Raw genomic sequence first — 23,496 nt, 5'->3', positions numbered from 1 at the left:
TCAATGGTTTCAAATTCTACCAGTATCACTACCAGACAAGATGCATGCATTACTGTAGAAACAAAATTAATTTCTTGAGAAGATCAGCCAAATGCCTACACAAATAGCAACATTTCCCAAATTTATGATGCCTTTCATTGTTTGGGTAAGCACAATTTCCATCAAAATACCAAAATTTTCCTGGCTGTAATGAGCTTCCTGGTGTCCATGCTTTTCCCAAGACATGTTTTGTTTAATTACTAGTACCAGATGTAGGCTTGCCATACTTCTTCTGGGTGACATGAGGATGTATTCCCCCCTCACTTCTCTTTCAGCCACTTTTTGACAATTTGGGCCAAATGCTTCCCCCTACTTTTCAAGACAGATTGATGCTGATGCACTAATGCCCGGTGCCCCTATATGATGCTATGTCTCTGAAACAATATTTTACTCAACTTTCTCAAAATGTTGGAGCAGAGACCAACATCTTGCTAATCAAAAGCCATGATGAAATATCCTAGCACTATTTTTAAACATTAGATCATCACATTTATCTCAAATTTGTCTTTCATTAAATATTTATATCTAATATCTGGAAATTACTGGAAATATTATGTCAAGAATAGGCAACATTTTATGCAACATATCAAAATAATGAAGACAGTATTTTGAATTTAATCCAACCTTTCCCAGTTCATCTTTGAATGCAGTCGAAATATTGGCACTATTACCCTCATATCTAGATATTTAATAGACTTAATATCTGAATATTATATAAACAAACACCTGAAAAGCGAGATCAATTTTTCTCACAAAATTGTCTGCCAAAACATATTCACATGATATATCCGACTTGGCATTGGGAAAAACAAATTATACATGTCATAGATTTGATTTCACTTAAGGGGGTACTACACCCATTGATTTTTTTTTGCATTTTTTTGCATTTTGTGAAGAAATTACACAAAAAAAATGGACAAAGTGGTATGCAAAATGAAGGGCAAATCTTCTCGTTTTATTGGTGGCATCGGTATCAACGTAGCTTACATGCTTTTAAAAGTAGAAGCCAAAAGGTGGTACATCACTGATGATTTAAATTCACTTCATTTTGGAAAGCTTACTATCAACGGTTCGTTAAAATTTTGGATATGTGTTGCTAACACGTTAGGGAAATAAAGTTGATATGTAAAATGGGAATAAGTGGTTCCTGATTTCTTTTATGACTTCATGAACTTGATGCTCCACAACTATCAAAAAAGGAACTGGTTAAAATGCTTCTATTTTCAATGTTGAGCTATATTTTGTATTTTTTAACTTGCGACATTATTTCACTGAAACTTAATTAAGCCACAGGTAACAGGTTACCACAACCATACTACAGCAATGTTGAAAAAAATTGTATTTCTTGTCACCTATACCACCATATTGGGTAGTTTTCCGTAAGCTTAACGTTTGTGATTTTGGTAACTATTTTATATTTATTTGTGAAATCCATCGCAACTAGGCATTCTAAATTGTACTCACCATTTACATCCCAAGGTATATTAGTATATCCACCTTGCACTTCTCGATATATATCCAGTTAAAGACAGAATATCAAAATTATTCCTCATTATGATATCACAAACTCTCACATGTGTATTCAAAATTGATGCTTAAATTTGACCTGAACCAATTGACCTATAACCTGACATACGGTGACCTAATAGCCTTTTCTTCTCCTAACAACACATTATAATATTATTGACTAATGACTATACATCCATTGTGTAAGTGTTTATATATTTTGCATGCACCACTAGATTTTCTATAGAGAGTATAACAAAGGATTTAATGTATTCTATTCATGTACCCTACTTGAACATGCTGAATAGAATAAATCATGGTTTGTTATGAAACACGCATCTGAGTAACTAGGATACAGTAAACAAAATATATATAGGGCTAAAATGACTTACTACAATTGTTTAAAAGGACTTTTTTTCTTCTTTTTTTCATTTTTTTTATATTTCACATGATCCGTGCATATATCGCCTAAAAAAAAAAAAAAAATATTTATTTAGACCAATCAAACCAATATATGGGTGTAGTACGCCCTTAATCCTAAATCTTAGCAGTCAGGTGTTCCTGTGTCTAAGTCCATCAGACATGGTTTTTTAAAAATATGTAAACCAGCCTTCTACACCAACATCAAGGAACACTTTTCATAAAAGTTTTTAAAGCTTAGAAGCATCTTTTTCTTAAAGCCTTAATGTACGATCTTTTTAAATTTTTCTTATTTTCTTCCAAAATGATAATATGCAATCATTATGAAAGTTCCCAATACATTTGGATGCAAAAAACATTGGGAATTTGCAAAGAAACAACATCATAAACTTCACCTCTATCACTCGAAATATCTCGCACTATTTGGATTAGGACGGCGAGTGCGGCCTCAGAGTTAGTCTCCTACGCAGCGAGTTTGGTTACGCTCCACAGTTTGCTCATAGATTTAAGTTGGAATATGTGTAAGTATTACAAATATGCCAAAAAATCGGTTTTGAAAAAAATAAAGGTATATTCAGAAAGTTCTTGCTAACTTAAGCCAGACTTTGATAACAGTTCTTCTTCATCATCATAACCTACATATGACGTGAACTTTTAACTTCTCGTGTCCAGCAGAGAGAATCGCTAGGATGTTAGACCTCCCTCGTCCAACCAATCCATGATGCGCTGAGTGGTTAACCTTACTCAGCATTTTATAAATTGGCTAATTGGTTACCATAGCGTTCTACTTTTTGGTGAAAAATTAGGACTGTTACACACCCAGTGAAATTGTAAATTAATCAGAGTTGTAGCAAATTAACTTGTTACTGAGCTTATAAGTAGCTTACATTTTATAGAACCTGCTGTTTTTCTTCAAGAATATTATGATTTAGTGACTGTATTTATAATATAATTTACTTATCAAAATGCACAGAATGTATTATAAATTTCTGATAATTTCATGCCTTAAAACATACAAGTCTTTTATGTATGTATAATAATAAGACATCTTTTCTCAAATTGGATGATGTCACAGTCCTATATTTGTTGTCTTTAGTGAATACTTCATATCTTAGTTACTTGGTTCACCCTTGATTTGCACACCTGACTAAAAACATAATGACTTTGTGTTGTGATCATTTTGATTGTGGTTCTGAACACAGATTGCGTGAACCAGTTGACCTGGAATCAATCGATTGTGATGTCACACTACAATGGCAAATATGAACAGGCTTTCAATTTGGGTTTGCATGATACATGTTTAATATATGAAATAACTACTTTGCCAAATTCCTTTTTAATAACATTGTTTAGTCTCAAGTTCTCTAACCTTGGTGAGTTACCATGTTACAATCGATACCTTCCAAATTTCCTCCTCAAACCTTATCAACCTGCTGATGATTTTAGGGAATAATACTTAGTAGTTAAAATAGTTATAAACTTAAATTTAAAATCGCTCATTTGTCACCATCTTGATCCCAAGTGGGTGTTGCCAAATTTGGCATAATCAAGTGTTGATGTTCAGTTTATATCAGGAGGCAATTATGTCCAATTTATGTCCAATTTACAGCCTAAAATGTCAAAATTACCAAAATGTCATGTCATTGCAGTAAGGGTTGGACCAAATCAAGGTGTTTCTAGATGGAAACAGGGTAAGCTTCACCCAAAGGAATAAATATTTACAATTGTCAGGAAATTCAGGAAATTTTATAATAACAGCAAAATGAGAGAGGGTAAGCGAACCTTTGGGCTTCGCATGAAGAAATCTATCAAAACTACTTGATTTTTATTGTAACAGTTGAGGAAAAGTAATGGAAACAATAATAAGATGCTCAAATTTAACAAAATTTCCCACAAAATGAAATGCAATATACGAAGGGAAAGTTTTTGATATCCCCTCAAATTTTTGTCGCTCAGTTTGATTTTAAAATGCATTATTTAGTATGGACAGACAAATAGCACAGGTAGAGGACACAGAAACATAACTCTGCCTTCAACAAGCATGCAGCTAGAACAACACTTTCCCATCAACTTGACTTGCTGACAACCCAAAGGCATGACAATGTTTTTCTTTCATAACACAGTAAATTGGTGTTAATTTTGAGCAAACACTGAACTTGGGTTATATTCTTTTACATCTTCAAATGGGTGTTGCTGAACCTTGTTGCTGCAAGAAATTTTGTCCATTGTGGATAGTCTGTCCACAGACCCGACCCCAGAAAGAACTTGGGTCTGTGGTTTGTCTCTTCTCGAGTTGAGAGCTGTTGAGAGTGCAATCAGTCCATTTATTGCATTGCCACGCAATGTGGATAAATTGCTCTTCTACGCATGTGTATAGACCACTTGGCATGTGACGGCATTGCCCGGCAGTATGCGTACAAATTTTGGCAATTTCCATTGTTCTTTGCCCTGCAGTGTGTGTACGCATCATAGTTTGCTAAGGGCATGTGCATTTTAAATCGCCCGCCAGATTTCATATAGTAAAAGAAAGCCATTGAACAGTGGAAGAGTCCCTCGCCGTTGTTGATAAACAGTGATGTCAAGTGGTCTATACACTGCACAGGATTAGATTAATGTGCACGGTTATCAATTGCTGAAAATAACGAAATACTCCTGAAGGTATGCAAACCTTGTTTGGCCATGCCTTAGTAAAAGACAATCTTACCAACAGACTATTAATTTTGCACGATTGGGTTACATATAAGAGCATAAGTCGCATACACACAAACACATACTATTTTTAAACTTTTCTTTTCAAAGTTCTACACAGTAGTAGTGCCGTCGTCGACATGCCTTATGTCGACATAATGTCGACGTCGCCGCACGTATCCCGACATGTCGACATCAAAAAAAAACTAAATTTTTTTTTTTTTTTTTTTTAAATTTTCAAAAAAATATTTTTGGCCAGAAAAGTAAGTTATAGGCCCAAAATTACTTGTTATTCAAGGTTGGAAACCAGAGAAATACTGCTACTAAAAAAAAAAAAAAAATGTTTTTTTACAAAGTTGGATAATTTGTTTATTTTCATTACCTTTGCTTCTATTGAACAGTCAGGGACACATTGAATTAGTATGCATTGCTAGCTGTTCAATAGAAGCAAAAGTAATTAAAATATACAAATGTATCCAACTTTGTAAAAAAATTGGCATTTAAAAAAATTTTTTTTTGAGTAGCAGTATTTCTCTGGTTTCCAACCTTGAATAACAAGTCATTTTGGGCCTATAACTTGCTTTTCTGGCCAAAAATATTTTTTGAAAATTAAAAAAAATTAGAATTTTTTTCATGTCGACACACTGTCGACGTCGGTATACGAATTATATCGACATGTCGACATTAAAAAACGGTCCCGACGACGGCACTACACAGTAGCAACATCTGATTCTCATAGGCCAGGAAAATTGGTTAACATTTTGGGCTATCTCTGTACATATACTCAAAAGAGAATATTTCTGCCTTAAATTTGTTTGAATTCTTTCACTTGAAAGATGATTTATTAAAAGTAACATTCAGAATCATAATCTGATTTCATTTAATCCCCATTAGGTAATTCAGGTAACATTTTCAATCCAGTTTAATTTGCTCAGTCATACATATATGTCACAGTTTGTTTACAAATTAATGAAGAAAATGCAACACACATACATAGAGTTTACCCAGATGTACTGAATGAGTAATGGGTGACATTTGCAATAATTAGAACTATGCATTTTTGTTTATTCTTACCAATTTATGTGTGTATGACCTGTGTTCATACGTGACACAGAAATGGACCACAGTGGCTCTATGCTCATGTTTACCTTAAACTTTTACTCCTATACAGGCCAATCCAGCCATGATGGGACCAAGCATTTTTGTTGGATCAGTGAAAAATCTGGTTAAGTGAATTATATGCAATTTTATGTTAACTGTTGAAAGCACTAACATTGAGACAGCAAAATAATTAGTCAAAATGGGGTAATAACACCAAAAGATGGTATTCGAGTGCTTTATACCACACATGGACTTCTAAATGCAACAGAGCATGAAATCAAGTTCTCAGCACATTGTAAATGAGTTTTTCTATCAAGATCACATGTCCGGATAATAGAGAGATATGTATAAAAGAAGTCCGGATAAGTGAGTTGGACTGTACTAGTAGTACAGGGAAGGACTTCAGCTAAGGGGAGGGCAAAACCTGGGCAACTCAGCAAAATCCAAGCTTTGAGGTTGCTAGACCATGTAGACCAAGGCTTGGGCAAAGCCATGGTTGCAAGGCTACCACTGGCTTCACAACCTAATTTTTAACCTCGGCTGAATCTCTTCTTGAACCTTAAGTCTCTTATTGAACCTCAGCCGAGTCTCTTCTTGAACCTTGAGTCTCTTCTTGAACATCAGCCGAGTCTCTTCTTGAAGGACCATGTATTAGCAAAGTTGGACAAAGCCTTTTAACAAAAGTTGAAAAATACTGAGTTACTTACCCTATCAAAATTACAATTTGGATTTTGGCATTGTTTATGTTGGCAGACTACCATATCTCCTAGACAAGAACATGTTGTACACGCATCTGTTTCCCATACTGTGTTATTCTGAAAAGATAAAAGCAACGAAAATAATAGTTTAGTTGATAATATTACATTTCACGGATACAACATGTTATCGGATTGATTATAATGGCATATGAAATGTTAAATATTTTTATTCTCAATGAAACAAACATAAAATTGTGCAATTTTCTGTTTTAAAGTACAATTGAGCATCTTGACATTTTCAAGACGAATACAAATTAGGAGCAACAATAAGCCTACACAGAATGCATAGCCCATGATGTGATGGCTCTGAAAAGGGCTGTGTATTTAATAAATACATAAGTAGTCTGTCCCTTACTGGTCAAGGTCATTGTAATCATTGATGGTTTAATGGTTACACAATACAGTCAAATTGTCAAAAGTTTAGGAAAAGTCCAAGTTCGTTTTTTGTCAAATTTGCTGGCACCAACTAAATTATCAAACTCATTCATACTTCTCGAAATTTCTCACAAAAATATGTGATAGCATCTGTACTTCCACAAAAGGACAACACAAGTCTGGATTTGTTGTAACAAAAAGTCAAGGTTGTTTACAAATAATTCTCCTTCACAAACTACAATTCAAAACTGTAAAGGTGACATAATCCTACATGCAATGGTACTTTTACTATTCAAAATGTTTCTGGGTGCATTACAAATTACTTCATAAAAAGGCCCCTAAGGTTACTCCTCAAAAGCTGTCCAAAACATTCCCCTTTTATGTAAGGTGTCCTGGGGTAAGGTGTGGAAGGATTGTGTACTTCTGAGCTTACATTGGCAGAGGTGTCATAATCTTGCTTTTCACAAAATTCTTTGATTTTTTTTATTGTATTATTTTTTTCAGATGTGGCAAAATAGAGACCTGCTTAGTTATTAATCAATACACAATACAGTCCTGTATGAATTGAATTGCCTGGTATGAATTGAGGGAGATTTATAACCTTTTTCAATTCATTTCAGGGTCAAAAAAAGAAGAAAAAAAAACCAGATTTAGATATTCAATATAAGTCTGCTGAGATATTTTAAATAGCTAATCATCAGTGTTCGAATTTAGGAAAAATAAATGGTTGTCCCACGGACAACCAGATTACAATTTCTGGTTGTCCGTCTAATTTTTTGGTTGTCCGTAGGCCTCCAAATGTGACTTTTGGCTAGATTTATGGTTGTCCGGCGGACAACCAAATCAGTATTTTTGGTTGTCCGGCGACTTTTTTAGTTGTCCCGGGCAACCGGACAACCAAAATTTCAAACGCTGCTAATCATCACATTTTGTCCCAACAAACCCATGAAAAATCTCTGATCGAGTTACTGGGGGCTGTGCTGTTGAAGTGCACCAATGGTGGATTTGAATTAAATTTTTGGGTTCTTGCTGCAGAGCTAACCAAACTACTTTAAGTAAAAGTGTCACCCTGTCTTCAGAAACTGAACATATTTATGCCAACTTAATATCACGTCCAGGGTCTATGATCAAATCTGATTCCTGAAATCATTCATAATAATAATTGGAGTCAAGGATAGAAAATGTCTCTTTATTCTATGGCCAAAAAAAGAAGCTTGTGCTACAATGGAAACAATTTTGCCTTTTATTTTCCAAATTCTCCAAGGTTCTTTTTCTACTACACACATGTACAATATCAATTTTCCTTATACATGGATTTCTGGTTCAACAAATTGCAAAAGAAATTTCCACAGAAGTTGCTAATCTGATTTTAAACTCTAGCGACTTTGTGGCATGCGCTGCAAACTTAAGCATGCTAATAACCGCAACTTCCCTGCTCAAAACCGACTTAGTTTGACTCTTTGTCGTCATCCCTGGCACTGACCTCAACGACACATTCAATACCTGCTAACGAACATACACTCACTCATCCCATCTATTTCAGGAAAGCATTTTTGATTACAAGATCTTGGTTGTAAGCCAACTTAATTAGCAGAGGATTCAACACTTATAGTTTCCTGATTATATAAAGGCCTGTATCCAGTAAAATGAACTTGAACTATAACATAAAACAACTTGATATTAGTCTGAGGTCAATTTGAGTTCCAGTTAGTATCTATTCCAGCTCTGGTGACACCTCATTAATTTCCATGGGCCTTTGGATGCATTGAAATAGGTAGTATTTTACTTGGAAAAATCAATATAACCGGACTGACAGCAGTGCTAGCTTTCATGCCACTCCTGTGAACACTGGCCTAATCCTACTGAAGAAAATATGTATGAGGTGTCGCTGGAGTTGGAACAGATCAATAACATGATTAGTTTGAGTATGCCATAAAGATATCATTGCCAAAATGAGTTTCAAATTTACTCATCTGAGCGCATGCAGTGGCAGGATCACTCTCCTCTCCTTACTTTCCCCCTTGTTAAAATAAAAAATTGATAAAATTAACATAAAATGCCCAATTTTCGGCACATTTTTTTATTTGCGCCTCTCCCTTTAACAAAAAAAAAAAAAAAATATTCCTAGTGTCATCACCGAGTAACAAGCTGTAACAACACACTCTTGAGTCTGCAGTTGAATCCAACATCCAAACTTGACCAATATCTCAAGTTGAATCCCTCCAGAATGTTTATAAATATCTACAGCTACATCCTCACTCCTTTTATGAATTGACAATTTACCCTCACATTGACCATGAAAATGACAATTTCAATATGCTCTTAACAAGTCACACCAGTAGTTTGTCTAAAAATAGTGCATCATCTATATTCAGAAGACTCTTAACTTTTTCCACCTGCAGCTTTCAAAACTATTTTGGATATTCCACAGGTCTTTAGTTAGTGAGAAGTGACATTACTGGTTTCATAGCAAAAAAAAGTCTATACTTGCTTGTTTGTTTGTTTATTTACTTGTTTGTTTGGAGTTCATTGGTAATATTATTTTATTTAAAAAAATGTAACAACATTTGTTTTGTTTGACTCAATGGCACATATTAAATTATTAAGCAACTTACAGCAGAGAGTGCATATACAGTACAAGTCACAAGTCAGGACCTTTTCCAATGCCCCAATCTCCCTCCCCACACACACAGATCAAATCTGTGTTGATGGGGGTTGAGGATGAGTCTAAGCAAAGCCAATAACTACATAGATATTGGTGGAGGAAGCCCAGTTAATATGCTTAGATTGCCCCTAGAACATTGCATAACCCCTCCTCACCACTAAATTGTCAAAGTATGGTCACACTGAATGCTGCACAGTACAGTCACCTTAAAGGGATTTCTGAATCTGACAGTTCTGGGTTGAAAGCTGTGAATGAAGCTGAAGGCAAAAGAACACCATCTACTGAGTCAGCGAGCCAGGGTGTCTGTCTGTCCACTTTCCTGTTTGTTATGACATAACTACGGACTTGCGACTAAGGGGAAAATAAGAAATATTGACAAATAAACAGGCCAAAATGTTCCTGACTGTCTCATTGGGATAGCTGCTCAGATGATACCCATGAGCAAAACTTGATCACCTGTTGCTGAGATGTTGTATGCAAATACAACACATACCATATTTCCTCGAATAGTCGCCTCTTCAATTAAATTCCCCCACCACCACTTTTTTCAACCAAGATGTTTAAAAAATGCTGACATTTCAATGCTATCTTGTAAGCTTACCATGGTCGCTAGTGGTGTCGGTAATTGGCGAAAATCTGATCGTAAACCCGGAAGTGAACTGAAAGTCATCGTTCCTAAGTTCATAGTTTGTCATTTTAGCGTGAGTTTTAAGCTTATCTAATGATTTTAACGGGAATTATCATTCTAAAAATGACCTCTAATAAACGCCCCCCCCCCCTTGGAAAATTCAACACCACAGGGGCAACTATTCGAGGAAATGCATTATATCACAAATGCACAAGCACACAGAACACAGAACAATGTTTAGCCAAGATGTGGATGCACTGTGTGGATAAGTTCCCTCGACCAATCATGAATGGACTTTGGCTATATATTGCAACTGCACAAACAACCACATCTTCATCTAAATATGATCACTATCGATTGTCAATAATTTGATATAAATCATCATTTCTCAAACATTATCCAAAGCACTTAAGATTAATCACATATAGTGAATGAGCATATCACTATCTATGGACTTATGAAGAGGATTTTAACAGTATCAATGCTTAATAACATTTTATAATTGGTAAAAAATGTATTAATCCCTTGTCAAACACTACCCATAATTTTCCTTCTATAAAAATACAATTTTTACAAATATAAAGACACTTTTTAAGACAGGCTATCAAATTGTAAATTTATACCACGATTACTCAGATGCTATTTAGTAATATTTTAGTACATTCTTTAACAAAGCTCCTTACAATAACATTTTTTACAATCTCCATCATAACAATGAAATCACCAATTGCATAATAATACATGTAGATTTGAGCCTTTTTAATGTTTGGTTAAAACCCAAGAATTATAGTGTATCACTTTAATCCATCCTTTTAAAAGATCAAAATTAAAATAGCTTGCAATAGAATTGATATTTGATTTTAAATATTGTCCAGTGGTTTAAACCTGCTTAAAATGTTTAAAATAGGGATACAAGTGAAAGCAAAGTATTTGTGCTGATCTATGTGACCAAGCCTGAGAGTGCGTCTTTGAAAAAATATCTGTTTTTGGCAAACGGAGGGTCTGGAACAGCTAAAAAAATCTTGAAATTATTTAAACCATACATACTTTTGTACACAACAAGTGTAGAAAATAATCTGGAAGTTGAAAAAAAAAGTATCTAGAAACAGATTAAAATCTGTTCTCTCACACCCCTGTGTGTGACAAAACTGTAAGCATAGAAACATGAATATTTTTATTTCATCCCAGCATCAAAAATAACCATTTTCCAGGAAATATAATTGTAGAAATTAGGTTAAAATTCATTAGCAGAAGCTACCATTCTATTAAATTGAATCCCGAAGCATCGAACTCACTCACTTTACTGCTATTCGAACCTAGCCATTGCGGATGTTTTATATTACTGTTGCTTGCAATCTGCCTACATGTATTCATGGTTCATGCATTGATGGCTCAAGATAGGCCTACAGCTATAATAATCTATCCTCATTTTCAGGATTATGTGCCATACTAATCCTGCCCCTTCCTGAAGTCCCTCAGAAATTTACGGAAATTTGGGCCTTACAGAAGAGGAACAAATCTTGCTATGGATATTGTCTATGTAAATAGCAAGTTCACTACTACTAAGATTAACTCTAATCAAGGGTGTCATCCCTGAAATGCCTTAGGTGCTTGTGGTAATAGGTACCGTCCTAATAGTTTATAGGAGTCCTATCATTGGTGATAATAACATTTTCTTTGATTAATTGAAGGAATTGGGGTAGTCAAACCACACCCATTCATTATGTTGTAAATAACTAGCAAGCACCCATCTTTGCAAATTTCCTCCCGTTTTGTGTCACAAGTCTTGATTGGTTCACGTTTCAGGATTTATAGGATTTCAGATACACTGTATTATAGGATTTCAGATACACTGTATTTGTAATGTTTTTGAGGGTAACTGGCATATTAAGCGCCTGTGATGCTACAAATGCCTGGGACGGTCATTCAGGTACAAGTCTGTACATGGCTCTTTGGCATTTCCATCCTGTCTATTGTATGCCTAAAATTGAGAGGTTGCGATTTCCAAACATACGTATGGGGCGCCCGTATCCATTCAAAATCCTGTCATATCAGAGTGATTTTGAATAGATATACGGGTGTACGGTACGTACGTTTAGAAATCGCAACCTTTATATAGTCTCATCTTCTCTGTTTGGTCAATTTCAGTGGCACAGAAATAAACTAATTTACATAATTAGAGAAACAACTCATCATTTTTAGATTTTACACCTGTAATTCAATACCAAAACGGTTTTCAATTCATTTAACATGACCTCACAGCAATCAACAGGACACAATAAGAACACCATAGAAGCTGTGTTCACATTGTCGGACATACGCTCGGCGAAACTTGGTCGGCGCAAGTTGCTAGGAGTAGTGACAGTGTGACCGATGGTCAGTGTAAGTTTTATCAGACAAAAGTCAGGAGTAGCGAGCTGGGTGGAATCTCCGCAAGGTGTAAGTTGCAATATGAAGACTGCTACGTCTGGCACCCGGTGTAAGTTTGACATTTGTTTGGTTGGAACTAAAAAATTACACATTGCTTGGTCGACCGGAAGTGAATGCTTGGTGGAACTGGTCGGCGTAATGGTAGAGGTAGGCTAAGTGTGAACACGTGGTAGGAGTTGGAAAAATGTTTAGGGAATTTTTTATCAATGTTAGCGTAAGTTTACACCAGGTGTAACTCAAAATGTGAACACGACTAAAGAATAGTGTATTTTGTTTGTACACAAAGTCCGATTCCATGTACTTGGTTTGGGCAATTAGTAATTTGATTACACATAGAATGCCTATAATTTAGTTTTGATGGTAATATCATTGACATTGCTGAAAGAAAGTGTTTTACATGTACAATTACATGTACTTTTACAATTTACATAATTTCCATTAAAGGTTACTGGATCAACTCATTAAACCTGATACAGATCCATTTATACAGACACACATCCTCAAAACAAAAGCTCTACAAATACCACAGCGGATGTGGCCCTCAATTACCTGGTTACTTCCCTAATAATGAACCACAGAGCATTGTTCCAGAGACTCGGTCTAAAACTTAGGCTACACATGTTCAATACAAAACTTCCAATTAGGATTACCACTCTTCAGTGACCACTGTAATTGATTTCTATTCATCAATACATTGGGATTAGGAAGTATGCATAGTATGATTTTAAGTCCAGATTGCTCCAGATTCAAGTTGTTGCACTGCGAAACTAGGACAAAATATGATGTGGTATATCAAAAGCAGACACTTTTGGGAGTAAATGGAGCAATAGCCAAAAATCTGCCCGGGGTAACTTTTTTCACAATTTGGGTTTGTTGCGAATTTGTGATGTTATTAATGTTTAAAATATTGTCTGATAATTTCAGACTGGAATACAACTGACATCTTGTATTTTTGAGACATTTTTCAAGGTAATTCCTACTCTCAACATTGTCAAAAATATTTTTAAAAGCCAATATCTCAATTTCCAATTTTATAATACCATAACTTACGAACTCAATATCTTCCCTTAGGAATGTCCAATTTCATTGGGGAAAATAGCGTTGTGGAGCAAAATATTTATATATTGAAGATATGTAAAAACCTCAAAATTGATAACTTGACCAAAAGTGTTTATTTTTGACATGACACATCACAAATATGTATAATCTTGTCCCATCTCTTGAGAGTAACCCCATGTTGGATTTCGCATTTGCAGATTCAATTCGCATGCGCTAAACTAATCCCTATACACACACTAAAAGGGTGATTTGACTGTACGCTGGTGACGCAACCACATAAACGAATCTGCCACTGCGAAATCCAACATAGCATTACAGATTTACAGTTTATCTGATCTAATCCGACTTGATCTGGATCAAACAACATAGTGCGGATATCTTCATTGCCAAATGGCAAATAACAGCAGGTGAAGTTGACAAAACGGTAAATAAAGGATGAGAATACCAGGTAATTTATGCTTCAATGTGACACATTTTTATCAATTTGATATTTAATGGTGTGGAACTAACTTAACTTGACATGGTAAACTACTCAAGTTCAACAGCGACAAGAGAAATGTACCCTACATTTATAGTTTGTTCAGCTTAATGGCGAAAACTATTCGGTTTTTGTTACTGCGCACATCAATAAATTCCCAACTTATGCTTGATTCACGTAAGTCCAAGTCAGTCACACATTGCTGTGCCCAACTGCATGCACACTATTCTATATCAATTCACAATGTTATTTTTTTGCTAATTATAACCTCTAACCAGGGATTCCTTCACACCCCTAATTTAACATCTAAGAATTCCTGACAAATATATAGGAAGGAAATCAAGGTGTTATTACCCCTAACGCCCCAGTTGCTTTTTGGAGAGAGGGAAGGAGAGAAGGGAAAGGAAGAAAGAAAGAAGAAGAGAAAACTTTTTTTCCCGGGTACGGTTTTGAACCACTGACCCTCGGGTGCCACAGAGGTACACGGGCCTACCTTGCCATGGGGGTGTAGCTTGCCTTTCCATCACCATATCACTGTTCACATTTCCGCCGTCATATCACTGTTTGCATGACGACGCAATCGCATCACATGGGATACCTGCTTGTACATACGCTTTCTGAATTGAGGTTTTTTATGTTTGGTACAGTTAGGGTTAATCTTACTTAGCAGTGTAGACCTGTATGATCCGGGTGTATGATACTATCCATTCGGAAAATAGGGCTGGCCCATTCCATGTCAACTCAGGGATGTGCACGCAGCACCTCTTCAATTTTTTCTTTTTCTGTGTGGTGGTAGATATTGATGAGAAAGTAAAATCCGAAAATTTGAGCTTCATGCTCCATTTAGTTTTCCGTGGCATCAATTTGAAATTTAGAGGGTCAGCGTAAAAAAATGTGTACATACTCTATGAGCGATGTTTGGAGGTCAATGAATGTATAAAGGGAACCATTTACAACTTTGAAAAGTATGTATCCTGGGGTACTTATTTGTGCAAAATTCAAATCTGGCATCAGAAAACATACTCCTTTACTTTAAAAGATATAGGGCCCTCAAAATGCAACCGTCCATCGGGACCAACTTTGGGGGTCAAAACTCCAAAAGTAAAAATAATTTTATTGTCCATTTTTTTGCTAGTCAGAGCCTTTTGGTAGGACATTATTCTTAACCAATATTGAGCCTATTAGAATATTTTTAGCTGTCCTACCAAAGGGCCCCAAAAAATGGACAGAAACATTATTTTTACTTTTGAGTTTTGAAAACCAATGTCAGGCAGTTGATCCACCATCAACTTCAGGTTGCATTTGAAATATATCTTTGGAGTAAAGGAGTTTCAAGATATTGGCTTTGGGATGCCAGATTTGAATTCAACAAATCAGTACCCCAGAATGCAATACTTTTCAAAGTTTATACATGGTTCATTATACATTTATGGACCTCCAACGTTGTCTTTCAAGGCTATGGATATCTTCAACATACATTTTTTACGCTGACCCCTAAATTTCAAATTGATGCCACGGAAAACGTAAATAGAGTATGAAGCTCAAATTTTCGAATTTTACTTTCTCATCAATATCAATATCTACCACCACACAAAAAAGAAAAAATTGAAGAGGTGCTGCGTGCACATCCCTGGAGTTGACATGGAATGGGTCGGCTCAACTAAAATCTGTACTGCAATTTCCGAATTCCTAAAAAAAACAATCTTGAATCTGGTCGGCTAAATGCAGTCTGCAGAACAGGTGTGGGAATACACTTTTGTCCTTGTTTGATAGAAATTACCAGACATGCATTTATGTTCTTTTCTCTCTTCCTCTCCTTCACCTTCATTAAAAACAGTTATTTGCTATGAAATATCACAATCTTTTCTTATTCATTTTTCTCAAAAAAAAGTGTGAATTCTTTTTACAATGAATTTACCATTGAAGCCTGGCAAGCATGAATGATCTACCATTTTCTGCTTGCACAAGCTCCAACAATACCATTTTTCACTTGAACCCTGTGGCACAGAATAATTTAAAAATATAAGTCAAAGTATTTGTATAAAGTTTGACTTGTGTGCTATTCAGCAAATATAATTTTACTTTTTCATTCCAGCATGATATACTTAATCACAATCAAAGCATTACTTGACACTTCCATTCTTGTTGACAATTTTCACCATTTTTTTGGAACAATATCAAATGACCTGCAAATAACTGGGAGACCCTTTTATTCATTTCATTCAACGATTTCCTGTTCTAAAATTAATGAAGTTTTATTGCTATATTTGAACTTTTGCTCCACCTTTTCTGTATTAATGTGGCTAATTTAATTAAGATATCCTCTCTCAGAGGAACAGAATGAAAATGATATAATTATTTGAAATTTATTATTACTATTTAGTATTAGCGTGCCAAGCCAGTTGCAAGAATTTTTGTAACAATTATTCTTGGAAGAGGATGCATAAGCTTAGCCCTTCCCTAGCCCACCATATCCTGCCTAGACTATGCCTGTATCATACAAAGCCAAACTCTGCAAGTCTTTGCCACGAGTTGGAGAATTCCCATTGAAACTTAAGAGGAAGGATTGATTTCATCAGCTTTCATTCATCAAACAAACAAGTACACAATCAAACATAAACATTTGGGTTTTTTTTTTTTCATGCGGAATTAACCTGTTTTCATGGATCAGATTTGGATGGATGAGGATGCTTTCATAATTTGGGCCTATCTTAAAATTATAAACACTTCAACATGTTCACATGATCGATTTTAAGATGTGAGGGAGTAAACATAACACAAAATACCTTGATAAATGTGTTATAGTGATAATATTTTAATCTGATGCAACATCTCCCATACTTTTATGTGTAAAGAATTGAAAAAAAAACCATATTGAAGTGTTTGAAAAGTGTTTAATCCATCACTTCTTTTTCAGTGTGAGGTCATAATTCATTTTCTAGTTATTCAGACAATAATTTTAGAGATGCTCCTACTAAAATGAGGAATTACCCACTGTTAATTTAAAAGGCTTCTTTTATCAGTTGCCTATGCAAGTGTTCATCAGCTTCCATGTGACTTGATCTATAGGCTGTGCCATCCCATCCATTGACACAATAGTTGCATTGAATTTCATGAGCTCAACTCAATACCACAAAATTAACCTAAACATCAGTACCATTTGTTTAGACTTTGTCAAATAAACATTTGGTCAAGTGGGTTTGTCAAATTCAAGGGTAGGACATGTAGAATGATACCAAATGTTATCATGGTGGGAAGCTAGTCCAACTAAAATGGGGTACCTTTAGCATTTAGAGAAAGAAGAAAACACTGCTGAGAAAGAAAGAGGACTGGCCACCATGAGAACACAAGCCATCACCATGGCAACAGGCTAAATCCAATGGCAATGACCTCTAGGTGAATACATGTCTGCATCCAAGTTTGACCTAATATGCCATAACTAATCTAATCTGATTAAAGAAATGTCTTCAAATATCACAGAAACATCAGATTCTATTTGGCAAGGCTACATGTAGTTTCTACCCAAACCCTTAAAACCTGATGACAAATGGTAGGCCAACCACGCCCACAAGTCTTTTACAGAGACTAATGTGACATCACTAATTTGAAATATATCAAAGACAAATCATGCTCCAACTTCATTCCTGATCTGGACTTCTTTCCATTATAAATTATATTTCAAAACGAGATGGAAGAATGACGAACGGACCGATGGACGCCTAGCATTTCTATAGCCCCTTTCACCAATTTTTGGCAGGGGACTGAAAATAGATAGTATTAGGCCCGGGGTATTACTAGGCCTATAGGCCTACATGTAGGGCCTACAAACTTGCACAACTTCAACCTTACAATTTCCTTCTTTAATAACAGACACTTGCATGTCACAACTAATCAACAAAATGTTATGTATCAGAGCATTAGAGAAACATCAATCAAGTTTAAGTTTGATAAGGCTAGTTTCTATCACATGACCTGAGAAAATGATGCCAAGTAACACTATGGATCACAATAACCTCATCCTAATGGCATAGTTCAATAACCTGAATTAAACAATGATGGTGCAAAATTTGACCTCAAGTTTCAGAGTATGAGTTTTTGTACTCAAATTTTCAAAGGTCATTCAATGAATGTACAAATGTATTGGAGTTGAAGAACTCTGCCCTAAAAGATGAGCATGTTGTAGATCCTAGTGTAAGAAAACTTCAACTACCTAGCCAAGACTTGGGCATTGCAATATTCTGCTTTAGATACAGAATGAGGTGAGAAATAACAACAGCCTATCATTACAAAAATTCACCTGTTTTACCTCAAAACTTCCAAAGATATTATTTCCAGAAGGGACATACCAAATCCTTTAAAACCTGTACCATGCAGACAAACATGAATAGCCTTTAGTGTGGGAATAAAGCTGGATCAAAACTACATCGCTGACATTTGGCCTTAAAAAGGATCAAAATTTGCTTCTAAAATTTAAATCTTTCTGTTTTTTATTGGCATGCTGTAAAAGTGGACATTTTCACAGAATTTGTGTGCTTTTCATGCTAAACACAGCTCCTGCGAAAATAAAATTGTGCGAATATGTTTATTTTATGATAGGTCTAATGGTCTATTTACAAAAACCTCAAATTGAGAATTTAAAAACAAGCAAAGTAATTCAAAACCGGCAAAGCACACAAAAATACACATGAGAAATTGACCACTTTTACAGTACATGAACAAGATATTTGCAGCTAATACCATCAAGAATTTGCCTCTATGTAAGCTGGGATTATGCTCAAAGTGTATTAGATTCAAATCAAAAGCTGTGTTCACATTTTGAGTTCCACCCGGCATAAACTTACGCTTACATTGATAACAATTCCATAAATCCTTTCCCTACTCCTAACTGCATGTCCACACCTAGCCTACTCATAGCACTACGCTGACCGGTTCCACTGCCCCGTTCCACCGTTCCTTCTGGTTGGCATAAACTACTACTTCAGGTGTTTCTGTGACCTTTTTCATCCACGCGATATGTAATTTCTCCCAAAAAAGGTCATACTTACACTGCACCGGGTGCCAGGCATAGCAGCGTTCACATTGCACCTAACTTGCTACTCCTGACTTTGCCAGGAATAAATCATCTGACATATTGCCTGGCAGAACTTACGCTGACCATCGTTCACACTGCCACTACTCCTAGCAGCACCTACCACTACTCCTAGCAGCACCTACCACTATTCCTAGCAACTTGCACCCACCAAGTTCCACCAGGCGTAAGTCCGACAATGTGAACACAGCTATTAAAGGAGGATCAACATTACACCCTAATCTGTATTTAACAACATGTTTTTATGGTCCATGGATATTTTAACAGTTTTGAAAAGATTATTCTAAACCATGGTAAGATGTAGGTCAAAACATAATACACATTGTACTTTATAAAAAAAAGTACAAAAGCCAAGAGCTATTACAAACCTCTGTCCATGCCCAGCCATTGTAAAGGAACTTCTGATGCAGATATGGAAGGGCACTTCCCTCTTCACATAGTGCAAGAGTCAATCTTGATTCTGTCGAAGTAATTTTACAGGAGCGATTCTTGCAAAATTGTCAAAGTTTACAATCAACCAACTTTGATTCATCTATTTTAAATGAATCTGGGCAAAAACTGGACAGATCACACCTGATGGAAGAGAGGTTTCACCCCATCTACCACCAACCTCTCCCCTCATCCCCCTACCAGTAGTGGTATAAATGGAATGCATTGCATACAGAAATACTGAAGTTCCAGTATATTGACAGAATCCAACTTGAAGACAGGAGGAAACAGTTTCCTGATTGGAACAAATCCTACAAACTTCCCTGTACCCCCAGAAGAAATTAAACTTGCAGTCAACTGTCTATCCCATTTTACAGACCAATTCATCCAGAAAACTGAAGTAAATTGCATTTTTTTGTTTTTCATGAAAGATTCTGAAAAGAACAGGGGGCAAGAGGGGAGCAAGTGGAGCATATACAGGCAAAGTTCCTAAGCTTACTTTGCTCATGGCCATAGCATGGTCATGATCGAAAAATAGCACATGTTAAAATTTGCCCAAATCGTTCTACTTTGGAAGAAAAATTCATATTGGGTCCACTTTTTAAAAGACAATGTCCAAAGCAGGCCCAAAAAGGGTACTTTCGGGGGTTAAGTCCACATTTTATATTCCACCCATTTTCCCCTGAAAAAGTCCACTTTTGAAAGTCCTAAACTTTCCCAAAAATAAATTCTGGCTACCAGCCTGAGCATCTCTGACTGTGACACAAACTAGTTTGATAACATTCACCTGACTGTCCTGTCAAGATGTTAAGCCAGCGAAAACATTTACCAGTCTGTGATCAAAAAATCTTTGTCAGTTTCATCATCTCTAGAATATCACTTGTTCAGTACCTAGTATATCAGTATATGGGACCATGACAACCCCTCTCTGACAAAATCCACCAGTCCTGGCGTGCCTCACTGGCCGCTTCGCAGCCATGCGTACTTCGCGCGCACACCCTCTTGAGGAACTAAATCTAGTTCTACTCTAGAATACAGATTTCATGCATACTTTCATCCATAGTGATATCAGATAAACGTTTAAAGTGATGTCAAGTGATGTTGAGTCCATGGCCTGGCATTGTCTAGACTTAAATGTTCGTTCAGCCATTATGGACCCACATGATGACTGGAGGGGAAGAACATGATGTAGAACATACTGTTACACATGACATGATAACACAGAATTTGATGACCCATGCCATGTTGTTATAGCTGATGGTACTTTGTTGAGGCGACTTGTATATAGGTTTAATTTCCACAGGATTTGCAACCTATCGAAACTCTTAACCTGCTAATGTAAAGTTAATGTCAGTTTCAATGCAGTGAGTTTCTTTTACGTCAGGTCCGCATTTTTTGCATATACATAGATCTGCTAAATAACGGTTTTATACAGCATCAGGCCAGGAGATATTTTATCATAGAAAAAAAGTCTTGGAACACTTTGTGTCGAGACAAGAACAGAAAATATCAGTTGCAGAGACTAGTGCAGTGGGCAGAACCATGAGCAGAGCCCTCACCCAGTCAAAATCATTGTCCAATTTCACCATGCATCAGTAAGCATTAGCAAATTGATACATTTTCCAATAAGTCCAGATGCAAGTGACATTTTTAATCCACTTGGTTATTGGAGCAAAGTTTGCCACCTCCCAGGATACCCCATTTTCATAAGAGGTGGTCTTCCAAGCTGTCATCCATGGCTCACACTTGTCAACTTTCTTTGAGATGTAACAAATTTGAGTCAGTTTCTACCTATGGCACGCCACACCAGACAAAAAACGGCGAGACTTAAAAAATGACGTCCAGTTTAAAAAATGACGCCGAGAATGAAAAAAATTACGTCGAGAATGAAATGATAACGTCGAGTTTTAAAATGCGACGTTGAGTTCAAAACGATGACGTTGAGATTGTAAAACCAACGCCGAGTTTGTAACGCCGAGTTTCTTCAAGCGCCCAGATTTTTTTCAAGCGTCCAGATTTTTTCGTCGAGAAGCGCCCTCTATAATTTCTGATTGGCCATGTTGACATGGTCCAAATAGCTAGTCTTTTTCAATACCGTATCTGCAATGGCGGAAATAAAAGAATATGGTGAGTGTGGCAAATCTTATGAGTGAGATTCAGATGACAGACATTGATTCCGAGGTTAATTCCGTGGAAGGACTAGGAAGAATATGGTAGAAGAGCATTTGTGTAATTATCTTACGACCTTTCTAGCTGTATACTTGCCATAGTCAGTTCAATGGAATGACTCTTAAGTCGTGTGAAATTTAAATAACCAGCATAACATGATATACAAGGTGTACCAGAAATACCCTGGTGAATGAATTTGGACATAAGTCAAGAAATAGGCATCGGAAAAAATGTAAAAAGCGGCGTTTAGCTCATTGTATTGTGCATCATATTATTATAATATTATTATGTACGCAAATTACATTTGATTCGGTTGACTGTTTGTGAAGAAATGAGCGATTAGGGCCTACATAATCATGATAATGCCCGCATCAATGCAATTTCAGCAGGGAAGTGACACGTATGTAGGGCCATTAAGACTCCCTTTATCAGCACCGCAGTCACCCAAAGACTCCATATTTTTTTATTATCACATGCTCTGTCACCCAAATACTCCTTATATTTTCCTTTTGATCTGTCACCCAAAGACCCTTATACAGGGTGTCCCAGAATGATCTATACCGGAAAAGATGGAATTTTTTAGGTATGAAGGGCATGTTGAATGGTCATATTGTTTTGCATTTTAAGTTCTACATATATTTAGCTTTCTCAGATTTTTTAGATTTTAAAAATTGGACGTTTCTAGTAGAAGTTGTAGAAGATTGCGTAAAAATGGCGAATTCTAAGTTTTGACAACGCAACCTATTTTGAAAATCTGTAACATTACTAACCGTTCAGCACAAAGTTATTTGGAAAAAGTTATGCAGGTATTTTAGTTGTGCCCTATTCATATTTCCACTAAATAGCGGATATCTATCTATTATTTATGACGTTACGAAGCAATCATTATATGGAATTAAGGATTTGTGGCCTAATCCATTCATTCTCTCTTTGGCGGTAGTTTTAAATATAGTTATTGTGGTGTGAGGTCCATGTCATTTGAAATGCTTGCAGAGATCGAACTGGTTGTGGTACAGAAAAGAGAAAAGACAGGTACAGAAAAGAGAAAAGACAGCTCCTCAATTTACTGTACAGCAGCGTGGATTTCTTTTAAAAACTTACTGGCAAACCGGCAGCTATGTTGAGACGCAAATAAGATTCATTAGACGATAGTGTATAACGTAAAGAAGTTTGACGAACACGGAACTGTCAGGAATCGGCAGAGTGAAGCTTCAGGTGCTCGTAAGACTGTAAGAACTAGAGCGAACATTGCAGCTGTCCTGCAAGCTTTAAGGCGCAACCCCAACAGTAGTTGTTGTCGAAATGCTGTGCCAAACATCCCACGTTCTTCATTTAATCGTATCGTGCCATTTTTCAAAGGTATGCGAGTCGTTTTTCATCGATTTTACATTATTGCATGCCACGCCAAAACAAATAAAGGTAGCGTGCTGAAATTAACAGAATAAGTAGGAGACATGTCCAACATTATAATGCTGGTATCAAAAATAGATACACTGCCCGTCTTCTATTTTTAGTTATTTTTGCAAACACGGTACAAATCATTCTGGGACACCCTGTACATGTATATCCATTTGAACAGCAACGAGTCACCTATCACTGATTTTGTTACTTATTTTGAAATAACAAAGCCATTTGAAGCCATTTAGAACTAGAAATTCAATT

General features: G+C 36.1%; 1 protein-coding gene across 1 annotated transcript in view; it reads right to left on the bottom strand.

Annotated features, from left to right (window-relative positions):
- Positions 1–23,496, bottom strand: part of LOC140158994 (extracellular matrix organizing protein FRAS1-like) — a 233,186-nt gene that overhangs the window by 104,135 nt on the left and 105,555 nt on the right. Inside the window, exon 3 of the mRNA XM_072182295.1 lies at positions 6,462–6,569. Within this exon, the coding sequence (XP_072038396.1) occupies positions 6,462–6,569 (108 nt within the window). The remainder of the gene's footprint in view (positions 1–6,461; positions 6,570–23,496) is intronic.

Source organism: Amphiura filiformis, chromosome 8 (assembly GCF_039555335.1).
Source record: "Amphiura filiformis chromosome 8, Afil_fr2py, whole genome shotgun sequence".
In the NCBI taxonomy this organism is placed as follows: domain Eukaryota; kingdom Metazoa; phylum Echinodermata; class Ophiuroidea; order Amphilepidida; family Amphiuridae; genus Amphiura; species Amphiura filiformis.
Note: the sequence above shows the minus strand (reverse complement) of the source record. Positions and strands in the feature narration are given on the sequence as shown.